The 17,039-nt window shown below is 60.7% G+C and overlaps 1 protein-coding gene and 1 long non-coding RNA gene across 3 annotated transcripts; one reads left to right on the top strand and one right to left on the bottom strand.

Moving 5' to 3' along the window:
• Window positions 1-721: 721 nt before the first annotated feature.
• FADS6 (fatty acid desaturase 6) lies at window positions 722-6,563 on the bottom strand. 2 transcript variants are annotated; one of them, XM_063352389.1, is made up of 8 exons: window positions 6,431-6,563; window positions 6,118-6,178; window positions 5,814-5,964; window positions 4,868-5,034; window positions 4,152-4,332; window positions 3,137-3,324; window positions 2,374-2,553; window positions 722-1,372 (listed from the first exon to the last, which is right to left on the bottom strand). In XM_063352389.1, the coding sequence occupies exons 2-8, from the start codon at window positions 6,172-6,174 to the stop codon at window positions 1,223-1,225; spliced, it is 1,074 nt and encodes a 357-aa protein (XP_063208459.1). In that variant the 5' UTR covers window positions 6,175-6,178; window positions 6,431-6,563; the 3' UTR covers window positions 722-1,222. The 2 variants fall into 2 exon arrangements, with proteins under 2 accessions (XP_063208459.1, XP_063208458.1); XM_063352388.1 differs by having other exon boundaries at window positions 727-1,372; window positions 5,814-6,178; window positions 6,431-6,535.
• A 1,102-nt stretch (window positions 6,564-7,665) lies between these two features.
• On the top strand, window positions 7,666-11,312 carry LOC134523461 (uncharacterized). Its single transcript, XR_010073334.1, has 3 exons — window positions 7,666-7,720; window positions 7,905-7,975; window positions 10,187-11,312. It is a non-coding gene; the product is annotated as an uncharacterized LOC134523461 (long non-coding RNA).
• Window positions 11,313-17,039: the final 5,727 nt, after the last annotated feature.

A 17,039-nucleotide genomic window follows, 5' to 3' on the forward strand; every position in this document is an offset into this window, starting at 1 on the left:
TGAGAACGGGGTACGTGATGCCCCCGGGAGGGCAAACACCACGGGCTGCCCACTGCAACCCTCACCCTGCCATGGGCCAGGACCAGGGCAGAGCATCCCTGTGCCCTGGGGCACATTTGCCATGTGGAGCCCTCTAAATCCCCGTTGTGGGGCTGGGGGGGGCCCAGCCCAGGTTGGGGGACAGCAGGAATCAGGGAGCGAAACCCCAGGCTCAGAGCAAAGCCCGGGGCCAGCGCTGACTCCCACACTGGTCCCAGCTGGCCCGGTTGCCTTTTCTGTTGCCAGCTCCCCACCGTGACGCTGGGTTGGACTCTGTCATGGGTCTCGCAGGTTTGGGACAGCAGAGTGCCCCAGAAAAGCCAAGGACGGTGTCCCGGAGGGGTTGGAACCGGCCACGTGAGCATCCCACCCACTGGCAGCAGCTCAGCGGGCTGCGCTCCTCCTCCCTAAACAGGGAAAGTCTCCCAAGCCCTGGAGACCTGCCTGCCTCCAGCAGGTGATTCTCCTGCTAAACTCTTGCAATAGCAACGATCGGGTCTGGGGTCACCTCCGGCATCCCAGTGCAGATACCCTACATGGGATGAGGGTCTTTCCCTCAGCCGCCGCGGAATACCAGTACGACTTGCTCCAGCAACAAAACTCCGTAATAAAGAAGATCCACTTCAACGTGTTAAGGCTGAATTTATCAAATCGCTGTTCCTAGAGGGGACTGATTTACCCCAAAGTCAGGCAAAGCGCAGGCAGCAGTGACACAGCCCCCTCCCTCGCGATCCACCCCTTCCCTGAGCCCCCGACCACACTTTTGCAGCCCCATCCTACAGATCCCGGCACCTTTCAGCCGGGAACCGGCTCTGGATGCCCCGGACATGGTGCCGCATTCCCAGCCGCATCCCCCCGGACCTGCTGCAGGGAGGCCCCAGCCAGCAGACGGGGAGTTCCTCTCCCCAAGCGTGAAAGCAGAGTGGATAAAATTAAGCCCTGGCTGGGAATAACTTGGGGGAGGGACACCCCTTTTTCTGTCCCCAGCATTGCACGGCCCAGCTCTCCTCCTGCGGTGGCTCCATGCATCACGGTCTAGCCAAAAGCAAGACATCGGGGAGAGACATTTCCTACGCGCTGGCTTTATGGAGGCGTGTGTCCGTCCCCCCCCCGTCCTGCTGAAACCGTCCCTGCTGCGAGTGCCCTGTGGGAAACAGCCCCCCCGAGTCCTGGGGCCCCGTCCTCACTGGATGCCCACCAGCTCCGTTATGGGGGGAGCGTGGACCATCAGCTCCTCGTATCTCTGCAGGAAGAGCCGGAGCCTGGAGGCGTAGGTGTCCTCGTTGTACGGCAGCTTCTTCTGCTTCAGGTACTGGGAGACGACGGGTTTGATCTGCAAAAGCAAAGGCAGAGTCACCTCCACGTGGGACGTCCTGGCGTTTGTACAAGGTTCCCAGCCGGAGGCATCGCCGAGCTCCCCACGACGTGCCCAGAAAACCCGTCCCACGTGGGGCTGGAGATGGAGCACCAGCTGTAACACCTTTGCTGTGAAAATTAAGAGCGAGGTGGTTTCCAATTGCAGCAACACGGGAAGCTCACCCTGGCAAAACACCTTTGCAGGGCTCTAGATTAGGAGAGGTGCCCTAACGAGGCTTTAACGAGGGCCAGTCACGCATGCTCATCACTTGCACCCATGGTTATCCCCACGTGCCGTACAGCCGGCTCAGCGCGCAGCGGGGAGGCTGCCACCAGCTTAATTACCCCTTCCCTGCAACACCCCTTTGTGGGAGGCAGGTCCTACCGGCCCCGCGAGCTCCAGCAAAGGCCGCGACCTGAAACCCCCTGGTGCTCCCGCTCTTGCTATTACTATTACTTAATTTTCCCCCCGGCTTCAGGCTGAAAATAAGCGCAAAATAAGCGCTGAAGGGCAGCGCACGGACCTGCCTTGGGATCCCCTTGAGCCGGGGCAGCGCTCGGAGCCCACGTTTTCAACACACCCCACACCTCGGAGCAACAAGTAAGGGCACGACCAAAATTATAGGGGGATTTGCCTGGACGACGGCTGCAACGAGCGTCAGACAGCGTGGCACACGAGGTGCTTTCCCAAGGGATGAGTCAGGAGGATCCCAGGCTGCTGGGAGGTTGCTGCAGGCTGGATTCCGGACCGGGAAAGGTGCAGGGAGTGGAAACGAGGGAGAAACAGGAGCTGGGATGGAGGGAGGTGGGTTAGGGGCTGATGTGAAGCAGCGAGAGGTCTCTAGCACAGGGGGAGCGGCACAGAGAGGTCCGGTGGCAGGGAGAGGAGATGGCTTGCAGCAGCCCAGCGGGGAGATGGACGATCTTGTCCCCGTGTCACCTCCCAACACGCTCGTCCGCCCCGTGAGGTTGTCTCACCTTCAGGCACATGTTGTCGGAGAGGCTGGGGAAGAGGTGATGCTCCACGTGGCAGCTGATGAGCGAGTGGCCGAAGGACCAGTCGAGCAGGGCGTTGCGGGGCAGGTTGAGGACGCCCAGGCTCATGAGGTGGATCCGCTTGGGTTTCCGATCGGCCGCGAACATGGGGAGGCCGATGTGCTGCGGGAGAGGGAGGTGGGGACCCTGTGGTACCCGCCACCCCCTCAGCCCCTTCCCGGCAGAGCAGAGCATGGCTCCGGCCATGCAAGGGCACGGAGGCGCCAGCCAGGCTGAGCCACATCTTGGGGTTTGGCTGCCAACCCCAGAGCTGGCTTTGTCCCTGAAGTCACTCCATCCTGCACTCGTCTGTCCATGGAGCCACTGAGGAGCGCCCGGGCTCTGTCCCCCAACCCCCATGCGCTTTGTGCCGCCAGCCTCTGGCCACCCCAGGACCTGCAACACCAACTGCACCTACACCTGCAAACACACCACCCCCCCAGCCCTGCAAGCCAGGGACATCATGCTCCATCCCTTCACACCCATCTGCCCTGACGTTCTCCCAGGGCCACCACTCTCCATCCCAGCACCACCAGCCTGACCTCCCCATGACGACATCGGCACCAGGGAGGTGACAGCCAAGGCCGCTTGCCTTTTAAGCTGACACAAGCTCCAGCTGTCAGCGTCAGGGCTATGTCACCAGCGCTGGGTGGTGGCTGGCCTATCTCCAGCACCATCGGGACACCTCTGAGCTTCGGGTCTCTACCTGGAATATGTTGACGTGGATGTAGGGATGGGCCAGGAGGGAGCGGGTGAGCAGCATGCAGAGCAGGGCAGACCACGGCGACTGGAAGCCCGAGACGTTGAGAAGCAGCCAGTAATGGCAGTAAAGACCCAGAAACATGCAGCAGAGGGTCCGGAGAGCTGCTTTCCACTCCACGTTCCTCAACAAATCTGCACAAGGAAGAAGAGGCAGCCCATGGGCAAGGTGCTGATGCTTCCCCACCACCGCTGCTCCTGCGGCCAGGCTGCCCGGCACGCTGATAACCCTACAGCCCATCCCATTCCATACCATTCTTCATCTGCCTTTCCCCATCCTCCAGGTTGGCCCAAACCCCCCAGCCCTGCTGACCTGCTGCCCCCTCAGAGGGTCCATCATCACACAGGGGTTTGGCTGCATCTTCACTTCTTACAACTTGCCAAGTCATTGTCTGTGTTTTGGCATTGCCCGACGGACTGGGCTTCTTCAGCCTCTTACCACTTTCTTGGCTCTTCTCCCCAGTCGTTTGCTGGCACCGTTATTTCCCCCGAGTCGCCGCTTTGTCTGCCCGAGCTCATTGTGTCCCGGCCCCCAGAGACCTCCGTGCCTCCACCCCATAGTCACCAAACGCACCCCGTGTGATGCTCTGACCAGTCAGAGACCTATGTGTGACACTGAAACCTGCTACGGCCAAGGGTCTGAATTACAGGAGAGCAAATTTGGGGTGCTTCAGGCTCATGATGGCTTTTGCCAGAGCGTTCAACTCTTGACACAACATAGGAAAAAGTGAAGTGTTTTCTGAGCACCAGCAGAATGGAGAGATGCATCAATGCCTCCCCTGGAGCAGATGCAGCATCACCTGCCTCCACTGCAGCCCTGTGTCATGCCTTAGGCTGGTAGGTAGTTACCATACGTAGTTAATGCGATGCCTCCAAAGCAGGACCCTTTGGTGGGGTGAAACCCGGACAGTGACGAGCTCACCATACCCAACACCCCGTCCCAAGGCAGTTGGGCCACGTACCAAGAGCAACCAGAGGGGTTATGATGGGCACCGCGAGAGGAGCGATGAACATGTAGACGTAGCGGTTCAGGAAAGGAAGCTTCCAGGTGCTGGAGTCCCCCAGGCCGATGACATTGGTGTAGCCATGGTGGATCTTCACATGGTTGTAGGTGGCCTGCTCGGCTGTGAAGGCTGAGCAGAGCTGGGAGGGAAGAAAAAGGAGAGGTGATGCTACAGCCACAGCACCAGGGTTGAGAACTGCTTGGCTTGGGCTCGTGGGAGAGGCACCCGGGGTAGATGCTCTGCACCCAGAAAGAAGCACCCAGGGGAGATGTTCTGCACCCCACAGGCTCCAAACCAGTCTGGAAAAGGATTTCTTAAGAGTTAAGCACTGGAAACGATTCCCACCGTTCCCCACAATGCGTTATCCTGCTCTGCAGCCCCGCGGCCAAGGGGATCAACACAAACCCCCACAGCCCAGCACATCACAGGGGCTGTCCCCAATCAGGGGTTCAGCCCCTGCCCCGCTGCCTCTAGGCAAAGCTCCACAAGCAGGGATGTTCCTGGTGCTCCCTGGTGTAGTGTTGCTTTTCATTTAACTCTCCTGCACATGGGTCAGGAAGGGTTCGGAGCCATCTTGTTCTCTTGTGGCTGTTCCTGAAGGGCTTAGGGTGCTGTCAAGATGCCGATGGGTCTTCTGTGGGGAGCTGCCACCTGAATCCCCTGGCCACACTCACCTCGATGAAGAAGACGGCCCACACTTTGCCCCAGGACTTGGACTCAGTCAAGGCATTGTGGCTGGCCAGGTGGCTGCCCTTCACGGTCAGGGTGTGATGCACCACGCCGAGGGTGAGGACACCCGCCAGGAAAGGGATGGCCTGGGCTGACCGCAGGCACAGGAACCCTGTGGAGAAACCAGCTGGGCAGGAGCTCGGCCACGCACTCATGTTGCAGCCCTCCTTACCTCCGAGCCGGGCTGGAGGTGTTGCTACACCCAAGCGTGTTAGCTGCTGTCCTAAACCTGTTTTTCAGACGTAGTTACAAGTACTTAAAGTGCCTAAGCTGGGAAGCTTCCCTCCGCACCGCCCTGCGTGGCTGGACCAGCCACGCTCGCCATCGTGCTGAAGGTTTGGGCACTTCCAGCCACGATGGAATGGGTGCTGCTGGTGCCAGGTCCCATCCCGCAGCTCCGATTAGGACCCTGCTGGTGACGGATATGACCCTGCCAGGATTTCAGCATCCCCCGGAGTTCAAAAGCAAGAGAAGGCACCAGCTGCAGCTTTCCCACCACGGTCCCCTGTGCCCACCTGCACCCACCACGTGTGGGCCACCAGCACCAAAACCACAAGGGTTTCCCTGCTCCGTGGCAGGGCACAGATGGGGCACGTCGCTCCCCATCCTGCCCTGTGCCCATCTGCCCGGGCACTGTGCCCTCACCCCAGGCTGTACCCTGGGTGCCATTGTCACCTGCTGTGGGTTCCCAGCGGGGGCAAGGTACCCCATGGCACAGGGTGAAGGGGTTATTGTGGCTTTGTTACAGGCTTAATAGGCTGCTAATAGGTTTCCAGCACAAATGAAGTTGTACCAGCGGTACAAAAGCCGTGAGGAGGAAGCGAGACACACCCCCCCATGCCCCCCCAGAACCCCCAGACACGGTTTGGGGGGGGCGCTGAGCCGTGTTACCTGCCGGGAGCAGGAGGAAGCTGCAGGCGAGGATGCTGATGTCCACACCGTGCCGTTCCCACCAGCTGCTGCTCTTCACCACCTTCTGCACCAGCTCCGAGAGCTCGGCCATCAAGGCTTCCTCACGCCGGCCCGGCTCCTGCCCCGCTCGCTGCAGGACCCCCCCGGGCGTCACGTCCCTGTCACCCAGCGCTGGCCCCGGCTCCCAGTCCTCTGCCATCGCCTCCCTCCTGCTGCCGTCGGGAGCTGCTGTGCCCCGGGGAGGGGGGTCCCCCGTCCCCCGGGGGTGGGGGGTCCCGCTCACCTCGCCGTTGACCTGCTGTCCCCTCCACCTCGCCGGGTCCCCATCCTCCAGCGGCATCTCCCTGCCGAGCAGAGCCCACGCAGGGTTGGGGAGCACCCACAGGGGACACCCCCCCGCCCCCCGACAGCACCCCGACCGCTGCGGACAGGCTTCCCCGCTCCCGCTGCCGCCGAAGGACACGGGAAGGGCAGGGGTGGAAAAAAAATAAACAACCCGAGGAGGAGGCGGCCAGCGGAGACAGCGGCAGAGCCACCCGGCCTCCCTCCCCGGGGACGCCCCGGCCAGCCCCCGGCCACCGCAGCCCCCTACTCACGCCGGCCCCGCCGCGGCGCCTCTCCCCACGCCGGCCCTCTCGGGGCGGGCGGCCAGCCCGTGCGACACCGCACGCCGGTGCCGAGCAGCAGCGATTTGGAGAAGGGAGGAGCGGGGGAGGACGGGGAGGAGGGCGAATGCAGATTAGCGATGGCAATAATCCGCCTCGGCGGCCCCTTTCGGGGGGCGGCCATCGCGGCGGGGCCGCGGGGAGGACGCTCGGCCAAGGGCACGGGGAGGCGAGGGCGGGCGGAGGAGGGAAGGAGCCGAAAAGAAAAGATGGAGAGAGGCAGTGGAAACGCTGGAGGAGCAGGAGCTGAGTGCCAGAAATAGCTCCGAGAAACCCAAGCGGAACGCAGAGGACAGGGATAGGGTTTCGCTTCTGCCGAGGAGGGGGAGCAAATATTGCCTATCCCGCCAGGGAGCCGTTTTGGGGAGAAAACCGGCCTTTTCCAGAGCAAGGAGCGGGCCGTGGGAAGGAAGGGCCAGTGCATGGCTGCGCGTCTGCCTGCGCCTGCCTGTCTGCTCAGCACCCTCCTCCCTGCTGTGGAGGGGGACATTGAGCCCAGGGACACCCACAGGGGACCTGGTCACCCCCAATCTCTGCCCAGCAGCCATCGCACCCGGCCCTGACTCCCCCGCACACTGTCCCTTCTCTCTCCTGGGCTGTTTTCAGGAATTTCCCAAGAATTTCCTCCCTTTTCCGTCGCTGCCTCATGACTAATCACCCACACACAGCACACACACCCTGAAAGCTTTGGGGACGCCTGTGCACAGACTGGCACTTCCTGAGCCCCATTTCTTTACCCAGAAAGGCTAAAAACACATCACTTCTTGCTGGGGCGCGGAATTTCTTCTTGATTTATTATTCCTCCTAACCAGAACCCGAATCAGCTCAACTGATCCACCGAAGCCTTGATGAACACCGACATCTAGCAAGTCCACAGGCAAGGCAGGTTTGCTATACCCATCACTGGGGTGCCCAAACTGGGACAGGCTCAGCGCCTCCAGTAACAGCACATCACTGCAGCAAGCCGCAGGAAAGCAAACCTCACGCCCAGGTTGCACCAAGCCCCAGGGAATTGTCACCGTACCCTGGGAAAAAAATTAATAAAAAATAGAAACAAAAAAAAAATCACACCTACTGCAAAAGGGGCAGAGCTGAGGGTGTGTTAGAGACCTGCTGAGGTTTCATTTCTGGTGTAAGAGCTTGTATTATGAAAGATCATTTCCAGAGCCAGGGACACTAACGAATCAAAGCGGCATCCGAAGCCCAGCAAGCTGCAGCCAGGTGGGTGATTCATTCCGATAGGCAGCGTGGCTTTCATCACCCGCTCGTTAGCGAGGGAAGCCCGCGGCCGGGGAGAGCACCCATGGGTGCTGCGGGGCTGGGGGGAGGTGGGTGTCGGACCCAAAGGGAGCCGGGCTGAGTGGGTCCGGTCCTGAACGACGCCTGTTACCTTCATCACCCCTAGGACGTCACCACGAGGGACGGTGACAAAGCCCTGCGCCAAGGGTGCCAGGCTGCTGCTCGGTGTGGCCAAAGGTGAGTGGTGGCGGAGCTGCCATTGCACAAGGGCAGAACGGGGCAGAACTGGTTATGTGGCAGCAGCCGAGGAGGAGGAGGAGGAGGAGGTGGGGATCAGCCCCACATCCAAGACCAACATGAGCCATCAGGATCCCACCGCAGCCAGTGGCAAGCGTGCCGGTGCGCACGGGCAGAGGCAGGCATGTGGCATCGCTCGGTCCCATGCCACCGCTGGGACCAGGGACAGCTGGGAAAAGAGAAGAAATTGTGGGTTGAAAACAACACGGGAGAGGCTGAGTTTTGGCTTCTGGGGAAAAGCAACAAACCCATAAAAGCCTCCTGCTTCGAGCTGCAGCAAAGGTGGGATTCACGATGCCCATGGAGGAGCAGCAGCCGTAAGGAGAGTCTGCAAAGCCATAAGGAGGGACGGAAAATTCAGGCTTGTAGCCCTAAATCTGCTTCTTTGCTGCCTTGCAGAGCTCCATTTTTGAAATGAACTTTTAAACCCCGATTTACATCTGATTTTCCACCACGCGCAGGCCAAGCTGTGCAAACCTACTGACCCCACTAAGATTTCAGGGATGAAAGCAAATGCTGACTCGGCCCTTGCACCGTGGACGCAAACACCTCCAATTTAGCAGGAAAAACACATTAAAGACTCAGAAATCCTTCGGTGCAGCAGAGCGGCTGGAGGGATCAGCATAATCCCCGGAGCAGTGAGCTCTTGCTGCCAACGCCGCATCCGTCCCTCTCCCCGGGCAGCGCGGGGGTCCCACGGGCAGCCCCCGCTGCCCTGCAGGCAGCTGCCAGCCCCGAGAGAGCCCCCAGGATCAGACCCCCAACACTGCCCTTGTCCGACCGCCAGCCCCTCTGCCCCCAGGACCGAGACCTGGAAAAAAACCTGGAAAGGCCAGACCTGGACCCCAGCAGGATCCTCCCACGTCACTGCTCCCAAATGAGGGGAAAAATGGGACATTTCAGAATGGGCACACATGCCAGGCTGGCAGGACACAGCAGCCACAACTGCTACCCATTGACCCCCCCGGGTTCCCCCAGCCCATGGGGCAGAGCCCACTGCAGCCCCTAAAGGGGCCATTTCCAGCCCCAAACCCAGGAGTGGTTCGACAGCCCCTATGGCCACCCATCCTCCAGACCCTCCTCCTCCTCCTCCAGGAGAGGAAGGACCAGGCTGCAGTGGGGCACCATCAGCACCTCTGCAGCCAGACACCCCAAAACAGCCATTCCTCCTTCCCCAGCGCTGCTGGGGCAGCAGAGATTCGCTTTTTTAACACCTGGGTTTGGGTGGGGTTCCCCCCCCCACTTTCAGGCCAAGCACATTTGGGTAATTAACTTATTGAGAGACTAATTACCACCATCCCCTTCCCAGCAGGGAGAGCTTAAGCACCATCCTCTTTTCATTTTGGGGTCTGTCAGAGCCACGGGGTCCTCAAGGAGGAGAAATTGGTGGGGTTTAACACCTCACCCCAACCCTCTCCCTGAGCCCGACGGCCGAGCGAGGAGCTCCATCTGCAGGCAGAGCCCTGCCTCCATCACCCCCGAAAACAGCTCCGTCACCCCCAAATTCAGGCCTTGGCAGAAGGGTGCTTGGCACATCTGTGGCCAAGCAGTTCCCGTGCCCACTGCCAAACCGGGGACTTGGCCCCGGCCCTGCTCGCCCACCCACCCACACTGGGGGTGCCCCACGGCCAGCCAGGGCACCCCAAACTCTCCATCCCTGGGGCTGTGGGGTGAAGAAAGGGCGAAGGACAAGCTCGGGAGCCTCGGGGCAGGCACCAGAGGGAGTCACAGCTCCGCATAACTGCTGCTCTCGCTGTCGTTTTGCCAAAAGCTCGGGATGTTTAGCCCCAGGCTGGTGGGCTCCCAAAAAGCATCACCCAGCCTGATCCACAAAGCCAGGGCAAGGAGCTCTCGATGGGTGCTGGGGGTGGCACAGACACCCAGCCCCGGCCCATGGGGTGCAACGTCCCCTCCCAGGGACCAAGACCCCGGGTGCAGCTGCAGCTTCTCCCTGGGGTCCCCTTGCCATGAGGGGTGTCTGTGCCCATCATGGTGGTGCCAGGCTGGGACAGAGCTGGTGGGGGCAGCAAGATGCTGGATCCAGCTGGGGCCGTTTGGTAGCCCACGTGTTCCCAGCCCCGCCAGGACGTGGCAAGGCCATGCTTTTAACCTTGAGTAAATACCCAGCCCGGGACGTCTCACTGTTTGCAGGGCACAAACAAGCCACTTCAGGTGATGGAAAACTTCCCGCTCGTGCTCAGCAGCTCCGGGAAGAAACTGGATCCCAGTGCTGGCTAATCTGGCTGATCTGTTTGCACCGGCTGGCGTGGCACAGACCGGCTGGTGGCGAGACGGGGCAGGCAAAGCCACTCTGCCCCGTCCCAGGTCATGCTCAGGCTGCCGGAGAGGCACCACGGTCGGAGGCTGATGGTCTCATCCAGACTCTGTGTTGGTCCAATGCCGCCTCGTGCTGCCCTGGCACCTCAGGAGGAAAGCGGCTGAATGGCAGAGCCCCACAAAAGGCATTGCCCAGCCAGAAATCGGGTGCAAGCCCCACACCCCCAGTGTCATTCACACCATCTTTGCATTGCTGACATATCTTCCTCATCCCTGTTTGACCCCCTGACGGGTGCTGGGGTGTCACCCACTGGGGATTGCCCTGCTAAACCTCAACAATGTTCACCCCATGGTGAGAAGAGCTGGAATTTATCTCCCAGCAGCAGCCAGGTATGGAGAAGTCACCTTAGCTCCTCCATGCCGCGAGATTTAGGGGCCACGTGGTGCAGCAGGTCCTGAGCCCTCCTGGCTCTGTGGTCAGGACGGTGGTCCTCCATGTCCTGGCCAGACCGGGGTGCTGCTGTGCCGCAAGGATGGACCATGAGCATCCCCCGCCTGCAGAGCGGGGATGGACCCATGGGACTGCCTGTGCAGAGCAGGAGGCTCTCCTTGCGTGAGGTCGGACACATGCCTGGCATCAGCTACCCCACAGAGGGAACACAGCCCTCTCCCTTCTCCCCTTTTCAGTAGCCATCTGCAAACATCAGAATGCTGAAGCCCAGGGACAAGCCCCGGGTGTAAGTCCCTGCCATCCCCAGGCTGCAGGGCCGGGTGAGACCCACAGCTGCAGCTGGTGCAGGAGATTTATTCAAAGCCAATTGCACGTGAAAACCAGCACAAAACCCAGCCCTGAGCCCTTGGACATCCCTGCCCAGGGCTCAGAGTCACAGAACCAAAACCCACCCCTGCCCACGAGCACCCCAAATTCCCCCAGGGATTCACTGTGTATCCACCATGAGCCCTTTCAGCCACCACCGCCAGAATATCCCGATACTGTATCCAGAACGTGTTTTCAGTTTTATATATCAGCAGTGAATAAAGCAGTTGTCATCCACCCCCTGCTCCAGCCCAGCTTAATTTCCAAAGCCTGACTGGAGGTGTCAACTAATCACAGACTTCCTCCACTTAGCAGCTCAGGGCGAAGGTAATCACTGGTTTGGGTGCCTCTGCTCTTGCCCCGACCGAAACTGCTTGCCCCCACCCCTCGGTCCCTGGCGTCACCGCCTGGCCAGGTGTTACCCAATGCGGGCGCATGGCAGAGATGCCGCAGGCTCCATCCCACTCTGCTTCCAAAACGCCGAGCCTGCCGCCGGTGGTGCCACAAAGGGATGGCCGAGCCCTCCTGAAGGGCTGGGGTGTCCCGTCCTGGCAGCGATGGCTCCCAAGGAGGGAACTGGCCACTGCTTCAGCGTCGTCGTCAGCCAGTGATCAGAAAGATGCTCCTGGGTGCAATGCTGCACCTCCAGCCCTCAGAAATTAAATACATTTTTACTTGTAACCACAGCACTACCCAACCCCAGACCCCCCTGCTCCCGGGTGCCCTCCCAGCCCCCAGGCCAGAGCCACCGGGGGTGGCCACGCACACGTCCCCGCAGGCAGGCGCCCGATTCGGCGACTCCCCGGCAGCCGCCCACATGAAACTTTTACCGCTCGGCGCAGGCAGATAACTCCAGGCTCCATCCTCTGCCCTCTCTAGGAAAGAGGGACATTCCCAGCCTCCTCGGCACATGGCAGCGTGTGGATGGAGGACGAGGACCCCGGTGAGGTTGTGCCGGAGACGGCGCTACCTGGCACTCGCGCCCCAGGCTGATCCGTCACCGAGTGAGGACCGTTTGCTGGGGCAGCTCAGAACCACTGTCTGTGCTGCTTTTTGGGGCCAGGTGTCTCTGCCAGCTCCCACCACCGGCTTCACAGGCCAGAAGGGAGAGGAGCTGGGAGGGAAGGGATAGTTCAGGGCAAAGACCCCCTTGCCTTTCCCTGTGGGAATGTTTAGACATGTCCTGGTGGGGCCATTGCGTTCGCCCAGTTGAAGAAACCAGAGCTAAGGCGGGCACAGACCAGTACCTGCATCGTGACTCTGTCGCTGCCCTTTGTAGGATCAGGAGGAGATGTTGAATTCATGGAAACCAGGAATGCCTGCAAGATGGAAAGCTCCCTGCTCATTAAGAAGCCCATGCATGGCTCTAATCAGCAAGGGGAGGGGTTGCACGATGCAGCCCCTGCACCAGGGATAGCACGGGACCATGCTCTGCCCCAGCACGGCGGGTTGGTGCCACCCCGGGTGCCAACAGCAATTGGGCGCAGGTGCCTGCTCCCTCGCCGCTCCGGCCGGAGGGGAGCTGAGGGCGGCCGGGTCCCTGACGTAACCCGCTGTGCCCAGGAGGCAGAGCCTGGGAAGGAGTGAGCCGCCCGGCCGGGGTGGGAAGCCAACACACTGTGTCACTCCTTCGGGCTGGAAATTTGGTCGGGAGCCAAAGGGCTGCCCACATCCAGCCGGACTCCAAGAACGCACCCCCATCTCCCCAGGTCTCGCACGGCCATAACCTACTTCCCTGCTTTCAGCTGCTGCGGGGAGGCGACGGCTGAGCCGAGGGGCTGGGGAGGGGGTCTGCTGTCCCAGCTCCATCAGGCACAGACAGGCTCCATCCTCCTGCCAGGCCCGGGGACACATCCAGCCAATACCCCGTGTGTCCACCCTGCCCATTACACATGGGGCAGCCCAGCCCCAGGCAAGGGGCAATGACTCTCTGGGGCTGAGCGTCCCCTGATCCCACCTTCCCCTGGGGAAGAGCCCATCCTTCCCGCTGGGCATGGGCAGCCCACTGGAGCCCTGAGAACCTGCCTCCACACCGAGGGCAGTTTTTGTTTCTCCTTCAAGGCGAGCGCCCAGATGCACCCTGCCAGCCAGAGGGATAACTCACACACCGCCTGGCAGGTATTTCATCAGCACGGCCGGACCCATAAAACCAGTTAGCTTGGAAAAACAGGGACTCTTCTAATGATACCTTTGGAGCAGTGGTGCTCCGGATCCCAGTCCACCAAGAGAATATCTGAAGGAGACCAGAGGAGGTTGCAGGTCGTCTCTGGCTGGCACGTGGATGCATCCCCAACTCTGCCAGCAGCACTGGGTGAAGAAGACGTCCCCCATCCTCAGCATCCTGAAAACTGGTATTTTGCAGCCTCCTAGGAAGAGACAAATGCCAGGAAAGCTGCTAATCCTGCAACCGGTTTTGCCACAAAAGCAAAGTCTCCCCAGCTCCGTTCCTCCAGCTTTCCCCCTCCCACCTAGAGCTGCTGCAGACAGATCCAAGGTCCTGCTCCTTAATCCCAGCCCGAGGAAGCAGGAGCCACCCTGACCCAAGAAACCTCGCCGGTGCAGTTTAATACCCACTTTGGTGAGGCCCCGCTAGGATCGGGGTCAGCGGCAGCCGGGCTGGCCATCGGGAGGGCAAAGTGGGGCAAAGCGAAAGAGGGAGGAGGCCCATGAAAAAAAAAAAAAAAAAATAAGGCTTAGAATAGAAACCAGGTTAGGGCTAACTGTGGGTGGTAGAGCTGCTGTAGCAAGTAGAACGGGCTGCTGTCACCAGCTCAGGGGGCCTGGGGTCCTCTGAGCCATCCTCACCACCCTTGCTGAGTTTGCAGGGTTGCCAGTCCTACAATTTTGGGAGTCGCTGGGCGGGAGGGCACAGGGGGAGAGGGACCACAGGGACGAGCCTGGGTGCAAAGAAAACAAAAGCTCAGCCCTAAAACCTCATCCATCAAGGGCTCTTTTGGTCCATCGGATGGCCGGGATTTGGGACTGTCCTTCCGGAGGGCCCTTGCTGCCGCAGGAGAGCCACATCAGGGGCTGCTGGGCAGAGACTCAGCAGTTCTACAGAAAATGTAAGCGTTTTTTCCTCCTTTCTTGGTGAATAGGAAAAGAACAATCAACAATAAGCCAAGCATGGTGCAAGGTGAGATAAGACCGACTTCCCACGGTGCTTGTGGTGGCAGGACGAGCGTCACTGGGCACTTGGCACAGCCCAGAGGGTTCCCCTGAAGTGCGTAGAGGGCTCACGAGGTGCCACCGGCACCACCCCAGCACCCGCCAGCCCGGGGAGTCCGTGGGCAACTGGATCCACTGGCAAACACAGGAGCTGTCCCGTAGCCACGTCTCCGGCTGGGCTGTGGCCAGGTTGAGCCAGGCAAGGTGCTGATAGAAGGATTTACTGAGCGAGGACGAAGGCGGTTCTTGGAATAGCCCCGCTGCCCAGCAGCAGCCCAATTCCCGAGCAGGATGTTGCCTGCTGGTACATGGCACAGGTGATGCCTCTCGAAATCCGGGAAATTTTCTGGGAGAGGGGTGGCTAAGAGTCATATTTTGTTGGAAAAAGGAGTCAAACCAGCGTCCTTGGAGCTGACGGAAAGTCACCTTGGAGCACCCCAGGTTCAGCCTGTGTGTAGACCTATGGCTTCCCCCGGCCCTTGAGCCACTTCCACTCAGGATTTCCCTCCATCTGCTCTAGACGGGGAGAAAACCCACTGTCAGCCGTGGCAAAAAACATCTCCACAACCTGTTTCCCACGAACAGCAGGTCTGCCTTTCCCATAGCAAGAAGTCAACCAAATTACCTTTCCAGAAGACAAATCCACAGTGATATTGTGAGTGGGTTCCCGTGTCCATCCCCTGCCCCACTGAAGCGCCGGGGACTTTGTCCTCAGCCCCTTGGGAAGGCTCTGCCAGTGGCAGGGCTGGTGGGGAGGACATCTGAGGAGAGATGGCCATTGCTGCCAGCTCCTCCTCCTTCTTACATACCTGATAATTTTCAGGAAGAAACAGTGTAAAAAGGTGCTTTGTTTTAGCCTTCAGTCCCAAGGTGGCCCTATCCTGCTGTCAGGGCAGGGCACAGCTCTTGGCATCATCTGTCCCTGGGTGAGGAAGGGAGCTTACGGTCCCCTTCAGAAAGGCAGCCATCCCATGTCACCTCCTCCAGCCCCTGGTGACCCAGGGATGGTGATCCTCCTCCGGCTCCAGTAGACCGCAGAATGTCCAGGGAGGGAGGGCCAGGGACCTGCTCATCACCGCTATCATGGAAAGCCACCCAGGAGGAACCCACAGTGCCTGGCCCCCTCCCCTCCATCGCACACACAGTCAAAGCCAGCCCCAGCTTGGGGACACTGTCCCCGGCTGCAGGGCTGGTCCTCCCCTGGGAAAGGCGGTTTGAGCACGTGGCATTCCTGCCCGGCGGAGCTGAGCGCAGCCCTGGGCCGGGTGAGTAACGCCTTCGGCCGGCTGCCTGGAATACCGGGGGTTGATCTATCACCCAGCGCCGGCGGGCGAGGAGGCGTGCTGCTCCGCTGGCACCTGCGGGCCCCTCTCAGCACCTCCAAAATGTCTCCTTGTGGGGTCAGGGAGCCTCTCCCCACTCCTGGGGCTGACCCAGCTCAACACCATGTCCCAGCACTGTCCAGGCTCCTCTCGCTCTTCTGTGCCCTCTCTCACCCACTCACTCCAGGCAAGCGGTCCCCCTGCCCTGCTCCTACCACAGCCCCTGAGCCACTGGCCAGGGACCTGCTGCCCCCCTCCCCAGCCACCCCCAGACATGGCACTCGGGCACACGGACACCACCAGACCACCTTCCCTCCTCTCCAGGTTGGCTTTTGCTGTGGGTGCTGCCCAGCCCCGCTGCGCTCCTCCAGGAAGCATCCCTTGTGGGTACCGCTCCAGGGTGCCACTGCCACCCAGGGCTTTCGTGAGGGATGCCCAGCATGGGGCAGGGCTGTCCCCATTCCTGCAGGCATTATTCCGGACTGGGAGCAGAGCTCCAGTCACAGACACACTGGGGCTGCTGCCGGCACCCTGCCTGCATGGGCTTGTGTAACCTCTTACGTCAGGCAGTGCTGGGCCACGGCTGAGCCAGCTCCTGCTTCCCTCCCTGCCCGGGCACCACGGCTGCTTCTGGGGCCCAAAGGTCCAGGGTCCCGCTGCCCGGGGATCTCTGTGCCTGCTATGTCCCCCCATGGGATCCCCCCGCCCAGCAGCCTTCCCATGGGGATGCTGGTGGGTGCTGTCACCTGTTCCCTGCTGTGACCTGAGGATGCTCGTCTTCCACCTCGGGAAGATTGGAGGCACAGTCCTGCTCCACAGAGAGCAGCCTTCCCAGTCACCTTAGGAAGCAAACACAAAAACGGGATGGTTTCATGCTTCTCCCAGGGTACAAGGGGCAGGATGGGCTAGAGCTGCTCCCTGGCTGGCAGTGGAGAGAGCCCAGTGCAGCCCAGCACAGTCCAGAAAGCCTCCACCTCCCCAGCCATCCCTGGCCTGCTTTCCAAACCTGACCGGCCGGGTTTCGGGGTGCTGGAGCTGTGCCAAACACCAGGGCAGCAGGGCAAAGGCATTCCCCATCAGGATGCCGTGCCAAGAACAGCACGCTCTGCTCACCTCCTCTTCCAAGCCCCCAAAACATGAATAAAACCCCTGGGGAGACATTGCCTGTGGGTGCAACCAGCGTCCAGCTCACGGCTGCCTGCCAGTGGCCTCGAGGGCAGCCACGAAACCCGCAGTTGGGGTCCGCACACCCCTGGGCATGGGCCACTGAGCCCATACGCTGCTGTTGAGCGCCCACTGTTGCCCCTGGGGCATCACTCGTGGGTTGCAAAGCGCCGCAGGGTTTGCTTTGGCGCTCGGTGTTCTTATGTAAAGGAGCGGGAGAGCGGCGGGGATGAGCCCGGCTTTATAGGTCAGAAAA

This window comes from Chroicocephalus ridibundus, chromosome 14, assembly GCF_963924245.1.
Source record: "Chroicocephalus ridibundus chromosome 14, bChrRid1.1, whole genome shotgun sequence".
Taxonomy (NCBI): Eukaryota; Metazoa; Chordata; class Aves; order Charadriiformes; family Laridae; genus Chroicocephalus; species Chroicocephalus ridibundus.

Bases quoted from the DNA above. Each gene is read 5' to 3' on its own strand.
- FADS6 (XM_063352388.1), bottom strand. From the start codon at position 6,174: ATGCCGCTGGAGGATGGGGACCCGGCGAGGTGGAGGGGACAGCAGGTC. The intron at 5,035-5,813 runs GTAACACGGCTC...GTTTCTCCACAG, and splicing joins CTTCCTCCTGCTCCCGGCAG to GGTTCCTGTGCCTGCGGTCA. The intron at 4,333-4,867 runs GTGAGTGTGGCC...CTTCCCTCCCAG, and splicing joins GGGCCGTCTTCTTCATCGAG to CTCTGCTCAGCCTTCACAGC.